Source organism: Mixophyes fleayi, chromosome 1 (genome assembly GCF_038048845.1).
Source record: "Mixophyes fleayi isolate aMixFle1 chromosome 1, aMixFle1.hap1, whole genome shotgun sequence".
NCBI classification, from domain to species: Eukaryota; Metazoa; Chordata; class Amphibia; order Anura; family Limnodynastidae; genus Mixophyes; species Mixophyes fleayi.
The window spans coordinates 126477460-126490735 of record NC_134402.1 but is presented as its reverse complement, the minus strand read 5'-3'; the positions used below and the strand labels follow the sequence as shown (position 1 = coordinate 126490735).

The following is a 13276-nucleotide window of genomic DNA, read 5'->3' as shown; positions in this document are numbered from 1 at the left end:
TAAAATAGCCTATTTGCAAGCAATGGTTAAAACTCCTATTATAATGAGGGTTTTTAGTCTCTATGTAGTATTGTATTAATACCATGGTATTTGCAAAAGGAGACATGGTTATAAATGTATCAAGCTGAGAGTTTTCCAGCAGGTTTGACAAACCAATCAGATTCTAGATATCATTTATGTAGTACATTCTACAAAATGATAGCTAGAATCTGATTGGTTGCTATAGGCAACATCTCCACTTTTCAAACCCGCCAGAAAACTCTCAGCTTGATACATTTACCACATGAGGTGGTTCTATACCCTTAAAACATTACATCCAAGTGGACTGAATCCATATTTTGAACTCCATATGTAGAGACCCAATCAAGTGCCAAAGTTGCTATTAATTTCTCTGGCCCCTAAAGGAGGTTGAGAAGAGCACCAGAGCCCTTCTGCACAGGGCCGGTATCCTCTGGGAGGAAGAGGCACACTTTTTGGACCTTCCCAATAGAGACACCAAGCCCTGTACTGACCAGACTGGGCTGTGTTCACTATAGCAGGGGGACGCCACACTTATGTTCTTCTTATTGTACAGGACATCAGCTCAAGCTGTCTAGCACTAGTCTAAATGAGGATTTTTGGTGAAATGTTGCAGATTATTTTTATTTATTCTTTTTACACTGTACTCAGCCTCGGACTGGCCTGCCGGCCAGCAGGGCTATACACCGGTAGGCCCCGGCGCGATTAAGCCCCGCCCCCTCTGGCGTTGGGGCGGAGCTTGCAGGGAGCACCTAATTGATGGTCCCGGACGTCTGCGGCGTCAGTGTAACAAACACACTACCGCGCAGGTGCAGAGAGCTGTGTCTGGACTCTCTGCACCTGCGCGGTAGTGTGTTTTACACTTCAGCAGGGGAGGAGGAGTTGTTTGCCTGTCGCGGCCGCCCAGAGGAGCAGCATGCCGGAGTATCTCACAGGTAAGAGACTCATTGCCAGACAGCCTGGTTTTTGTTTTGTTTTTAAAACACAAAACGGCAGAGAAGTCCCATATATAATGTGTGTGTGTGTGTGTGTGTGTGTGTGTGTGTGTGTGTGTGTGTGTGTGTGTGTGTGTGAGAATTGGGGACACTTACCATTGGGGCACTACTGTGTGGCATAATATTGGGGCATTACTGTGTGGCATAATATTGGGGAATTACTGTGTGGCATAATATTGGGGCACTACTGTGTGGCATAATATTGGGGCACTACTGTGTGGCATACCATTGGGGCACTACTGTGTGGCATACCATTGGGGCACTACTGTGTGGCATACCATTGGGGCACCACTGTGTGGCATAATATTGGGGCACTACTGTGTGGCATAATATTGGGGCACTACTGTGTGGCATAATATTGGGGCATTACTGTGTGGCATAATATTGGGGCACTACTGTGTGGCATAATATTGGGGCATTACTGTGTGGCATAATATTGGGGCACTACTGTGTGGCATAATATTTGGGCACTACTGTGTGGCATAATATTGGGGCACTACTGTGTGGCATAATATTGGGGCACTACTGTGTGGCATAATATTGGGGCACTACTGTGTGGCATAATATTGGGGCATTACTGTGTGGCAGAGTGTGGGGAGGAGGGCTATTAAATGTGAATATTAATTATTTAATGCTATGAATGGTCGTGGGAAATGGATGTTTTAAACTTAAATGCTATTAATTTATTGCTGGGGCTGTTTGGAGGAAGGGGAATAGGTTTATTTATCACATGTGAGCACTATTACTTTAATGTTGAGGCTGGAGAGAGGCCTAATTATTAATTGTGGGTGCTGTTGATTTAATGGCAGGGATGGTTGGCATTTCTAAATGTCCCCTTTATTTTTTCCAAATAGAACCCTCAACATTGCAGGATCCAGACAAGCCGCAACTAAAGAAACCAGCAGCCACAGGTGGTAAAAGTGACAACAACAGGTAGGGCAGTCTGTCAAATGTTCTGAGTCTAGTGCAGGCTTGGCTAACCTGTGGTACTCCAGATGTTGTGAAACTACAAGTCCCAGCATACCCTTACAGCAATAAGCTGCCATATATTGGCAAAGCATGCTGGGGCTTGTAGTTTCACAACACCTGGAGTGTCACAGGTTAGCCAATCCTGATCTAGTGGGACAATCCTGATTTTTGGTGACTGTTCTGCCCAAACTAAGGGGCAGGTCAACACTGTGTATTCTTTATACACACACTGCATTTTTTATATACTACACTAAGGTGCTAGCTGTCCTTCGTGGATTGACCACTCCCCCTCTGTCTGGTCCCGCCTCTATGATGACTGACCACACCCCCTCTGGTGGGCCCCTAGTGTTGCAGTCCCCCGGTGGGCCCTTCATGCCCCAGTCCGACACTGACTGTACTTAGTGGTCTGAGTGGAGGGAGTGTCAATCACTGGCAGTTCTCTGCTTTTGAAGTGTGTGTGTTTTTGCTGTAAGACTGACACTGACCTCCACTCAGAACACAGGTGCCGCCAATTCATTCATTTAAGCTGGATCGTGAACATAGTAATTTGATTCACAAAGCACAATACACATACGTCATTTATTTTTCATGCATCGTACAATTCGGTCAAATTGGAGGGCACTTCAATATTAGGCTTTGGGAACCACACTTGCGATGTCCTTCCTTATAGAGTCAATGTGCATTGCATGAATGAAAATGAGCGACGATTAAATGCTCAACTCTTGCTACATCTGTACCACCATTTACTAAATTTAAAGGTTTTCATACTTTTTCAAACAAATTATGTGTTTTTAATAGTAAAAAAAATTACAAATATGTACTATTTGTTTAATTATATTTTTGTATCTATTTGTGGAAGTAGAAAAATACAAAAAAACATTTTAGGGCAAATTAATGAAACACTACAGATAAGTCAAAGGGGTCTGCAAAGTTTGGTTTAATCTGTTGACAGAAATGTATCATTACAGTGGATGATAGATAAGTCAAATTAAAAAAAATGATATACCCTGCAAGTGTTCAGATGATGGAGGGAGAGTTAGATCTGGCATGAATCAGAGACACAATCTTAATAAGAAGCGGTGTAACCCACAACAAGTGCTGATAGCACATTTTCAGATAGAGGAGATGAAAGGGTTGCTGAAAATAAGTGAGGCTGATCATGAGCAGACAAACTGTGCAAACTGTGCGTAGCCAACATGGGCTGACTACTCACAGGAATGATCTCCATATTTCAGCTCAGCACTGATGTTAGTACTCTGACATAATAAGCATGTAATCAAAAGGCGACTGCAACAAATTATTATGTGAGGGCACTCAATAAAGAAACTTTGCTTAGAAAGAAAAAAAGGTGTTGACAAAATACATCCTGTGTCAAGAGGGAAACAATAGAAGAAATCATAAAATAATAAATGTGAAAAAAGAGGATGGGTAGTCATCAAATGAAACAGTAGGAGGTCAGCATTTAAAGTTTTAAAGGAACAATTCCTCTGCTATAGTTTAAAATAGACTTGTTACACAAAAAAACACATTTAGTTAGATACTGGCATGTAACTCTATGCTCTCAAATCCTAGGCATTAAAGGTATTAATAAATAAAAGATCAAATAATTTATTGGACCTCTCATAGTTGCAAATTGTCCCTAATTTCCATGAGCAGTTCCACGTTTGAATGATTTGTTCTTGAAAATTTTCATATTTGTCAGTACTGATCAAATGCACAGTTCAATCCCTTTTGTATGCTGACTGCTATTTTCAACATCTATTTGTAGTCTTTGGGTGTTTAAAGTTAATGAGCCTGATTCATTATGGAAGGTAAGGTAAAAAAAAATAGCACGTTTTTTCATGGACAAAACCATGTTACAATGCAAGGGGTGCAAATTAGTTTATTATTTTGCACATAAAATGAATACTGGCTGTTTTTTCATGTAGCACACAAATACTTGATAGCTTTGTGTTTACACTAAAATTTAAAGTTGATCTAGGACATGCCCTACACCAAGTATGAATCTGTCCCCACATTTTAACTTTACATCCCCCTCCAATGCAACATGGTTTTGCCAAGGTGCAAAGTTACTAATTTTTTTTGCTTTACTTTCCTTAATGAATCAGGCCCTATATATGTAAAAAAATAGTATTTGAAATGCCAAGAAATTGCATTCTAACCAGTTCAGGAAACTAGTCCCAACTAGACAGTACCGTGTCCTATAAGCCACATAAGTAGGATTGCGATTCATGTCACTTAGATTTATTTATTATACTGTACTACAAGCTCTCAATCTGTGGGCATATTTGTTACGTAATAATCGTTAACCAAATGTTCATACCTGTATGGCTCCTTATATGTACTCTGAGTGTTCCATTGCTTGCAAACTTCTGACCACAATAAGGGCATATCTTCTCTTTTTCCCCTGTGTGAGTCTAAAAAAAAAAATATCTTACTTTCAAATGGCTCCAAATATGCAAAACATTTTAGTCCTTTTCATTAAATAATAGAGAAGGACATATACTGTGAAGGCGACATTTGCCCTATTCATAAGCAGTATTTATTTTCACTTTATTCTTTTATAAATGTTTATTAAAAAAAAACAACCTGTACAGACAGAAAGGACATGAGCTGGTTAAGGTAAGAAACTTTGTTAATTGGAAAAGCAGCAAAATCATTTTTACAGAATTTCTTTATATGGCCATTTTATTCCAATCCTTGAATCAATATTAAATTATCTTTAAGATTCATGATACCACAATCCAGAGGCATAAGGTTAAACTATAAACATTTATTGTGATATAGATAGCTTTCAGTAACTTTGACAAAGCAGACCTGGTCCGTGAAGCTGGTTGGGCGTGTTTTCTAGTTATCTGCCAGAATACTTTTTAACTGGATCAAAATAAACATTTATATATTTATTTTTTTTATAAATTTTTTATTTTCAATGGTCAGTCAAGAAAATACAGGCAGCAAAACAATAATACTGTGTAACATACACAGTGAAATCAAAACAGTTATTGTGGTAGATCGCATACTATGGAAACATTAGACAAAAATGACCAGTTTTTACCTTTTTAAAAGTAATATAAGATGGGTGTAGGAACAAAAGGGAATGTTGGGGGGGGGGGGGGGGGAGGGTGGACCACAAAGATAAGGACTGTAAGTATTCAGAGGGTAATTAGGGTGTGTTGAGCCTAAGCAGAGGGGGGGATGCGTGTCAGGAGGAGTTATGGTCATCGCACATGGGTCAGGTCGGAGGACGCGGAGGGTTGAGGGGGAAAGGTGTATTCCACGGCTAGCCATGGAGCCATACTTGATTGAAGACGTGGCCTCTATCGTGGAGGTAGTACGCAATCTCCTCCATAGCGGCCACATGCCAAATCTGCCTCTTGAGAGCCAAAAGGGACGGAGGTGAGGTCTTTTTCCAGTTAAGGGCTATGAGTGATTTGGCTGCTGTCAGGATGTGGGCAGCTAATTTCTTGGAGAATTTGTCCAGGTCTTGGGGAGGGTAAGATAAAAGAAATATCCAGGGATCTTTCAGGAAGGGGGCTTCAAAAAGGGTATTTAATAAACTATGGACTGAATCCCAGAAGGTGGTGATCATCGGGCAAGACCACCAAATATGAAACATCATACCCCTGCGGACACAGCTCCGCCAACAGCAGGGAGAGGAAGAGGGAAATATTTTATGGAGTCTTGCGGGGGTGTAATACCAACAATAATAAATTTTGTAGGAGGTTTTCTTGAGTTTTGTTGATATAGAGCATTTGGCTATCCCCAGTCTCATGTCCTCCCAAGCCTCCTCATCCAGGGGTGGGCCAAGGTCCTTTTCCCACTCGTCTTCATGAGGATTTGGAGAGGGAAGGGCAGAAGTGAGAAGAATACTATATATTTGAGAAATCATGCCCTTGTCCAAGGGATGTCTTCTACAAAGAGATTCAAATGGGGTAAGATCCCTAAGAACATAGGCTGGTGGTCGCAAGAAATTATTAATTTGGAAGAATTCAAAGGGACTGAGCATTTGGGACGGGGATTGGAGTTGGAGATCCGCTAGCGAAAGCCAGTGGCCCTGTTTGGAAAAATCCACTGGAAATTTAAGACCTGCACGAGACCAGTTACGGTGAGTCGTAGAGGCAGATCCAGGAGGGAACACCGGGTTGTGCCAGATGGAGGTTAAAGGAGATATCGCAGTTGAGAGTTTTAGTTTGGAGGAGTTGGAGTCCCAGAGCATGGCATCAAATTTGATAGAAGGGAGTGATTTAACAGCAGGAGGGTGACGAGCGCGTGGTAAGCACCAGAGAGAGGAGAGATCGGGTAGGGTTAGGTGGGCCGATTCTATATCAAGCCCTGCAGTGGAGGCAGAGGGAGCGTAGGAGGCAATGATTTGTGAAAGGTGGGAAGCCAAATAGTATAATTTGAGGTCGGGAAGGCCTCTTCCTCCTCCAGGGATTGGTCGTTTTAAGATATTGGCTGAGATTCTTAGAGGTTTATGGTTCCAAATAAAACGGGTGAGTGCCTTCTGGGTGTTGGCAAGAGGCAGTAAAGAGGCAGTTACCGGTAAGGTTTGGAAGAGGTACATCCATTTGGGGAGTATGTTCATTTTGACAGCTATGATCCTGCCCAGCCACGAAGTAATAAGGCGGTTCCAGGAGGTAAGGTCAGATTGCGTCCTGGAGATAAGGGGTAGGAAATTCTCACGAAAGAGGAGGTCGTAACGAGAAGTGAGGAAAACACCCAGGTACTTAATCTTCCTGTTCTGCCATTTGAAACTAAAGTTAGTCCGGAGGAGTTTGGTGTCCCGAGGGGAGACGTGAAGCAGCATGGCCTCTGACTTGGTGTAGTTTATCTTATAGCTGTTACAAGCCGCGGCGGTGCCCAGCCGCCGCGTCTCCCCTACCTCCGTCCCGGCCGTCGCCATGGCGACTGGGACGTCACTTCAGGGGGCTCAGCCCGGCCGTTGCCTAGGCGACGGTCGGGAAGCTGTGTGTTAGAGCGCCGCGTCCCAGCAAGGGGAACTGCTGGGCGCGTGTGCGCACATAGATAGCCTGTGGGCTAAATAAATATGGGCAGTATTCTGGCAGAGCTAGGCTCTGATTGGTTGGGGTTAGTATTTAAGGCAATGAGGTCTGCTACCTCATTGCCGGTTATAGCTTCTGTGTTCCAGTCTGCTGACCTGCTTGTTCCTGTTCCTGTATTCTGATACCGCTACTGACTTCCCGTGTATGACCCTTGGCTTTGAATTGGACTTCGCTTGTGTATCCTGTGACCCTGATCTCTGGCCTGTTTACCGTTTCTGCTATCTGCCTGTCACCCCTGACCTCAGCTTGTTTACCGATACTGTTGTCTGCTGCCGGCCCTTGACCTCTGCGTGGACCTCACTCCGCTTGCCTGGGTTCTCCCCAGCCGTTACACACTTCACGACCCTCTGTCAGTCTGCGGCCCAGTCTGTCCCCACCATCAGGGGCTCCAGTGAACACCTGATTGGCAGAGTAGATTCCGGGTTGTGTTGTGCCGGCTGGAGGGGTTCCTAACAATAGCCCAAAACTTCACTGTAGCTCTGGAAGATGCCATATAGGTTGGGTAGGGAGATCCCTGGTTGGGTAAGCGACAGGAGGATATCATCTGCAAAGAGTGAGATCTTGGAGTTCGTATTACCCACCTTGACCCCCTGTACGCTAAGGTTAGACCTAATTTGGGAAGCCAGGGGTTCAATTATCAGAGCAAATATCAGAAGGGAAAGGGGAAAACCCGGTTGTGTTCCATTTCGAATGGAGAATGATTCTGAGGGACTTTAGCAGCAGGGGTGGTGTATAATGCTAGGGCGCCAGTGAGGAAGTCGCTAGCGAAGCCGAATGATTCAAGAGCCGCTTTCATAAAGTCCCAAGAGATCCTATCAAATGCTTTTTCAGCATCTAGAGAGAGCATAATAGTTGGGGATCTCCTGGAATTTGTAATGTGGATGATGTCAATGGCACGTCTGGTATTGTCCCTCGCCTGGCGTCCCGGTATAAACCCTACTTGGTCATAATGGATCAGAGAAGGGAGGAAGGTATTCAAACGGTTTGCAAAGATTTTGGCATAACTTTTCAAATCAAGATTGAGGGGAGAGATTGGCCTATAGCTAGCACAGTGAAGCGGGTCTTTACCGTCTTTAGGGATAACTACAATTTTAGCCTCCAGCATCTCTCATGGGAGAGGGTCACCTTGGAGAGTGTTGTTATAAAGGGATTTGAGATGAGGGACCAACAGATCAGAAAATTTCTTGTAGTATGCGGCCATGAAGCTGTCAGAGCCTGGGGATTTACAACATTTATATTTTTAACCTCATTCTTCTAGACTATGGCATCTTGGAATATAAATAAAATGTAGTGTTAGTTAAATAACCATATTACAAAATCTGTAATAAAGGGTGAGACTGCCTTAAGTATATCTTGATGCAGCCAGAGTAAATATACTGCTGCCACCATAATCAACTAGATGATGATCACTGTCAATTAACAAGCATGACGTGCCCCTAAAATAATTATGCAGAACCAGTGCTACAGCATGGGCTGGTTACTGCTAATGCAGGGGGACACAAAACGCAGGGTCTCCCTGCAAACGATAAAACCAACACTAGGTTATGCCAGGCTAGGCTGGTCACCCACAGCATTGGATCCTCCTGTCATAGTGTGAGCCAATTCCAGCCTGGTCAGCACAGGTAAAATTCAAAAAAGAAGTCAGGCCCACAAATAATGTGTCAGCCCCAGGGCAAACCAGCCCTGCTCTGAATAGTACTGGGGCTCCCCCTGGCTTCTGTGGGCAGAGGGTGAATCGATAATGTGTTAAAATGTTAAAAAAAACATTAAGCATGTTTGTTGAACTACAGGTCCCAGCAAGCCCTGTCAGCCATAGACATGCTGGTGCTTCTACAGCCTTGAGCATGCTGGTGCTTGTTGAACTGCAAGCACCAGCATGTCTATGGCTGCCAGTAATTGCTAGAGCATGTTGGTTCTTGTGGAACTATAAGCGCCAGCATGCCCTGCAGCCAGTACCTGATAGAAACATGCAGATCAACAAACGTACCTAGAAGTAAAAAAACAAAGACTTGGCATGTTTTAAACATTTATTTGAAATACTCACCTAAAACCCATCATTTGTACTATAATAATAATAACAATATTAATAATAAGTTAAATCCATATGGAATCTTCTTGGAAGAATCTTATGGAATAAAAACACTGACACAAAAAGAGCCATAACACAAATTGATGAAAAGGGGCCAGTGGGTGAACAGAATCAGAATCATAACGGCTTGTCTCTGATAGGCTGGAATCTGGGTAAACCACTCTGATTGGCTGTTTCTGTATTGACCCCTTAAGGTCAATGAATTAACGTAACTGACCTGGAGGGGTAATTTGTGCCCTTGAGTGCATTTGTTAGATTTATTGTTCTGTGTTCCTAATTTGTAATGTGTAGCAATGCACACTGTGACCAGATGTGTCCAAAGTGAAAAACTATTACAGAATAAACAGATACACAAAGACAGGGGCGGGCTGGGCCGGGGAGCAGGGGTGGATCGGTCCCCCGGGCCGCTCAGTCTGACCCCTGTTCGGGCCATGAATGCATGTTTTCTTTAATATTACCTGCCGCTGCATCACAAAACACGCAATGAGATGCGTCAGCGCACAGGCGGCCACATCACATGACACGCGATGCGGCCACGTCAGGCTGCCTGTGCGCCCCCCCGGCTGAGATTTGCCAGCCCGCGCCTGCACAAAGATACGCAAATATCTAAAACTTGAAGCATGTCAAAGGACATTAGCCACCATTTGACTAGAATCACGCTTTTAATAAAGCCAAGCATGAAAATCACTAAATTTTGAGCTTCTGAGCTGGACTAGAAAGTATTCTGCTCTCATCACTGTCCAATCACTTTGGGATTGTGAATGGAGGCAGCAGATCCTTGCCCAACTTCCATCAGAAACTCTGACTAGTTTCATTCAGGTGAAAAAAGTCATACAGTAGGCTAGACATTTTCTTTACTAAAACAGAAGGGGATGGATACAGTTAAAACACAACAACAAAGCTACATTAAAACAGTATAATTGAGTGACGGTCATACAGCATATAGATTGTGTAGTTACAAACAAAACTACACCACACTTCAGTAGGCTTATGATGAGTGAGGCTAGAACAATAGAATCAAAAGTGTTCCTTGCAAATATATGGCATTTGATTGCACCAATAAGCTAACTAAAATGTGTTCCATATCTACATATATATTTCTCTCTCTCAAATATATATATACACACACACACACACACATACACATAATGGGTATGCCATACCGTTACTGTATATATGCACACAAAGATGTTCTACTCTGTGTTGTGCTGCACTCTTTCGATGGCCTTAATATGAGTAAAAGAAAACATGATGTCCCTTTAACAAGCAAGACTAATAATAATGATAATTATACCCTGCTTATGACTATTTAATAATGCAGGGCATGTGCAGGAAATGAAATGGTTGCATGTAGTTAATTGCTTTTATTACTGAATTTAGTCAGATTGTTAATCCTATTTGGTGGTTGATTTACGTGTACAAGCTTGTTATAAATAAAAATATGAATGTCCCTTCTCTTCCACTGATTTGTAGAACAATATAGCGGACTAATATCATCACTTCACTGTATTGGGTAAGAAGGACAAAACAAATTATCTCCATATCTGGTCTTAGTTGCTTCCAATTTACAATTATTAATAAGCTAAAGGTTTGGCAACTTCCGGAAATCTCTTATGAAAATGTCTGTGCTTTGTTATTGTTACATAAAACATATTCCTTCCTCGTTCATTCAGCTGTTACCCACATGGTACACATTATACACTTTTGTTAAAATTAAGGGGATATGATTTCAAATAAGTCAGAAAAACTAAAATTTTTCATTGCGTGAGATGGGTGATATAAACATTACATTTATCTTGATTAAGGTAGGATCAGTCTGATTTACATTTTGCTGTATCATCATGAGTTTCAGACACAGGACTTAACCTAAGGTTTAAAAATAAATAAACAAATAAAAGAAAATCAAAAGGTCCCCTAAAGAAATAAATCAATGCACAGGATTCTCTTGATGTTTGTAAAATTTTAAAAATCATATGAATTTTGACAGCACAGAAAGGTTAATCCTCTATACAAAATACAAGTAGTGTACCAAAAAATGGGTAAATGAGAGATACCAAGCATATTGAAAGTAAGGGCTTCCACATGAGTGTGACACATGTGTAAATTAAGCAAACAAAAATGTTGAACTGCCTGGTTGCCTATAATTATTGCTAGCCCATACTTGCCCACTCTCCCGGAATGTCTGGGAGACTCCGGAATTCTAGGTAAGTCTCCAGGACGCCTGGGAGAGTAAGGCATTCTCCTGCACCTGCCAACTTCCTAGTGAAGTGGGCAAGATTTGGAGCCTACATAACGCGAATCTCGGGGAATGGCGTTATTTTGGTCCGCTGTAAAATGACACATTTACGTCATTGTGTCACGGGGCAGAGCCAAAAATGACGCATTTCCCCAAGCCACGCCCCCCTCACACACACACACACACACACACACACACCCCCAACATTAAAAAGTTGTCAAGTATGGGCTAGCCGAGCAAGGGTAAAAACCACAGTCACCCTTTTTTCAAAGTTATTTTTGGGGTGCGTTTGGAAGAAGTTTCCGTGACCAGGACAACTCAACTTCATTAATTCCAGAAACTGTTAGAGTTACATTTGACAGGTGAGGCATCACTTGAATCTGTGCAGTAGTATTATACGATAGGTTGATAATCGCCGACCTAGATAATGTTCTAAAAAAATAACATAAATCTGAACATTTGCTACATTTTAACAGTATTTGACATTTACAGGAAAATTAACTTGAACCAAAATAATAGATTAAATAATATGCCCTTAGTGACAAACTAGAACTAAAAACTTAAAAGGAAATGTCCACCCATGCTAAATATGCCATGACCAAACTAGCAGTACAGCAGATACTCACTATGGGCACCTCTGCAGCAGCTGAAGGTGAGTGTATCTTCTACACAGTTTTGGACATATCACTCTTTCCTTTATACAATAACATTTTACACTGTGTTGTACAATTTGGGAAAATGAATTCTTAGCCTCAATGAAGTTTGCAATCTACAGGCGTACAAACACAAACACACACTATGGTCAAGTTTTCTGACTGTATGTTTTTGGACCATGGTAGGAAGCTGGGCACCAGCAGGAAACCCATAGAGAGAGCATAGAAAATCCACACAGATGGTGCAAAGCAGCACTGCTAAACACTGTGCCACCGTGTATCACAGATTTTGTATTTGTTTAAGGGAAGTGGCATTTAGTATTACATATTTACACATATTTAGTATGGGTAGAGATCCCTGTAACAATATTAAATATATATTTGACAACTCTCAGACAAATATACAAAATGTTAGTTTATAATATTTTAAAATTAAAACAAATTAAAAATATAAATTTGTCTGACAAAAATATCATGACCAGTTCATGAGATACATTTTAAACCTCAATTATATAGCCCTACTAGTGCTCTAACACACAGTCACTTCACAGACTTAGAGGTATATTTACTAAACTGCGGGTTTGAATAAGTGGAGATGTTGCCTATAGTAACCAATCAGATTCTAGTTATCCATCATTTAGTACATTCTACAAAATGACAGCTAGAACGTGATTGGTTGCTATAGGCAACATCTCCGCTGTTTCAAACCTGCAGTCTAGTAAATATACCCCTTAGTGTTGTGTTTGTGAATATGAGGAATGACAAACACTTACTTTTTTATGGCTTTTAAGTACTGAAGGAGTCACAAAGGCTTTGTCACATAGATCACATTTGTACTTCTTATGACCATCATGTACCACTTGAATGTGAACATTTAATGTGTCTTTCCTTTTAAATGTAGCATCACAGTGATCACACTTAAACGTACGTTCACCTTGGGAATAATAAAAAAACAAAGAAAATTAACTTAACAAAAAGGTTATCAAAATGTTACACACATATATAGATTTCCAGAGAGATGAGTTGAGCAGCTAGCACAAGGGGAAATAAGAGTAGAGGCACATACAAAGACTTTTATTTATCGAGTCTGTAACTACTTGCAGCTCTAACTCTTACTAACATTCTGCATACTTCTGGGCAAGAAACACTGGCATATAACTACTGCTGATGACATATCCCATGACACTTCTAGGGGTATATAGCTACTATTGCCAACCTATACCTAGGCATTTCTTGTGGCAGATTCATCAGAA

General features: G+C 41.6%; 1 protein-coding gene across 2 annotated transcripts in view; it reads right to left on the bottom strand.

The window, feature by feature from the left end:
* The window catches only part of PRDM5 (PR/SET domain 5), a 173493-nt gene that overhangs the window by 60156 nt on the left and 100061 nt on the right, over positions 1 to 13276 (bottom strand). For both annotated transcript variants that reach the window (XM_075200324.1, XM_075200325.1), the window contains 2 exons: positions 12797 to 12957; positions 4306 to 4399 (listed from right to left, as the gene is read on the bottom strand). In XM_075200324.1, the coding sequence (XP_075056425.1) occupies positions 4306 to 4399; positions 12797 to 12957 (255 nt within the window). The remainder of the gene's footprint in view (positions 1 to 4305; positions 4400 to 12796; positions 12958 to 13276) is intronic.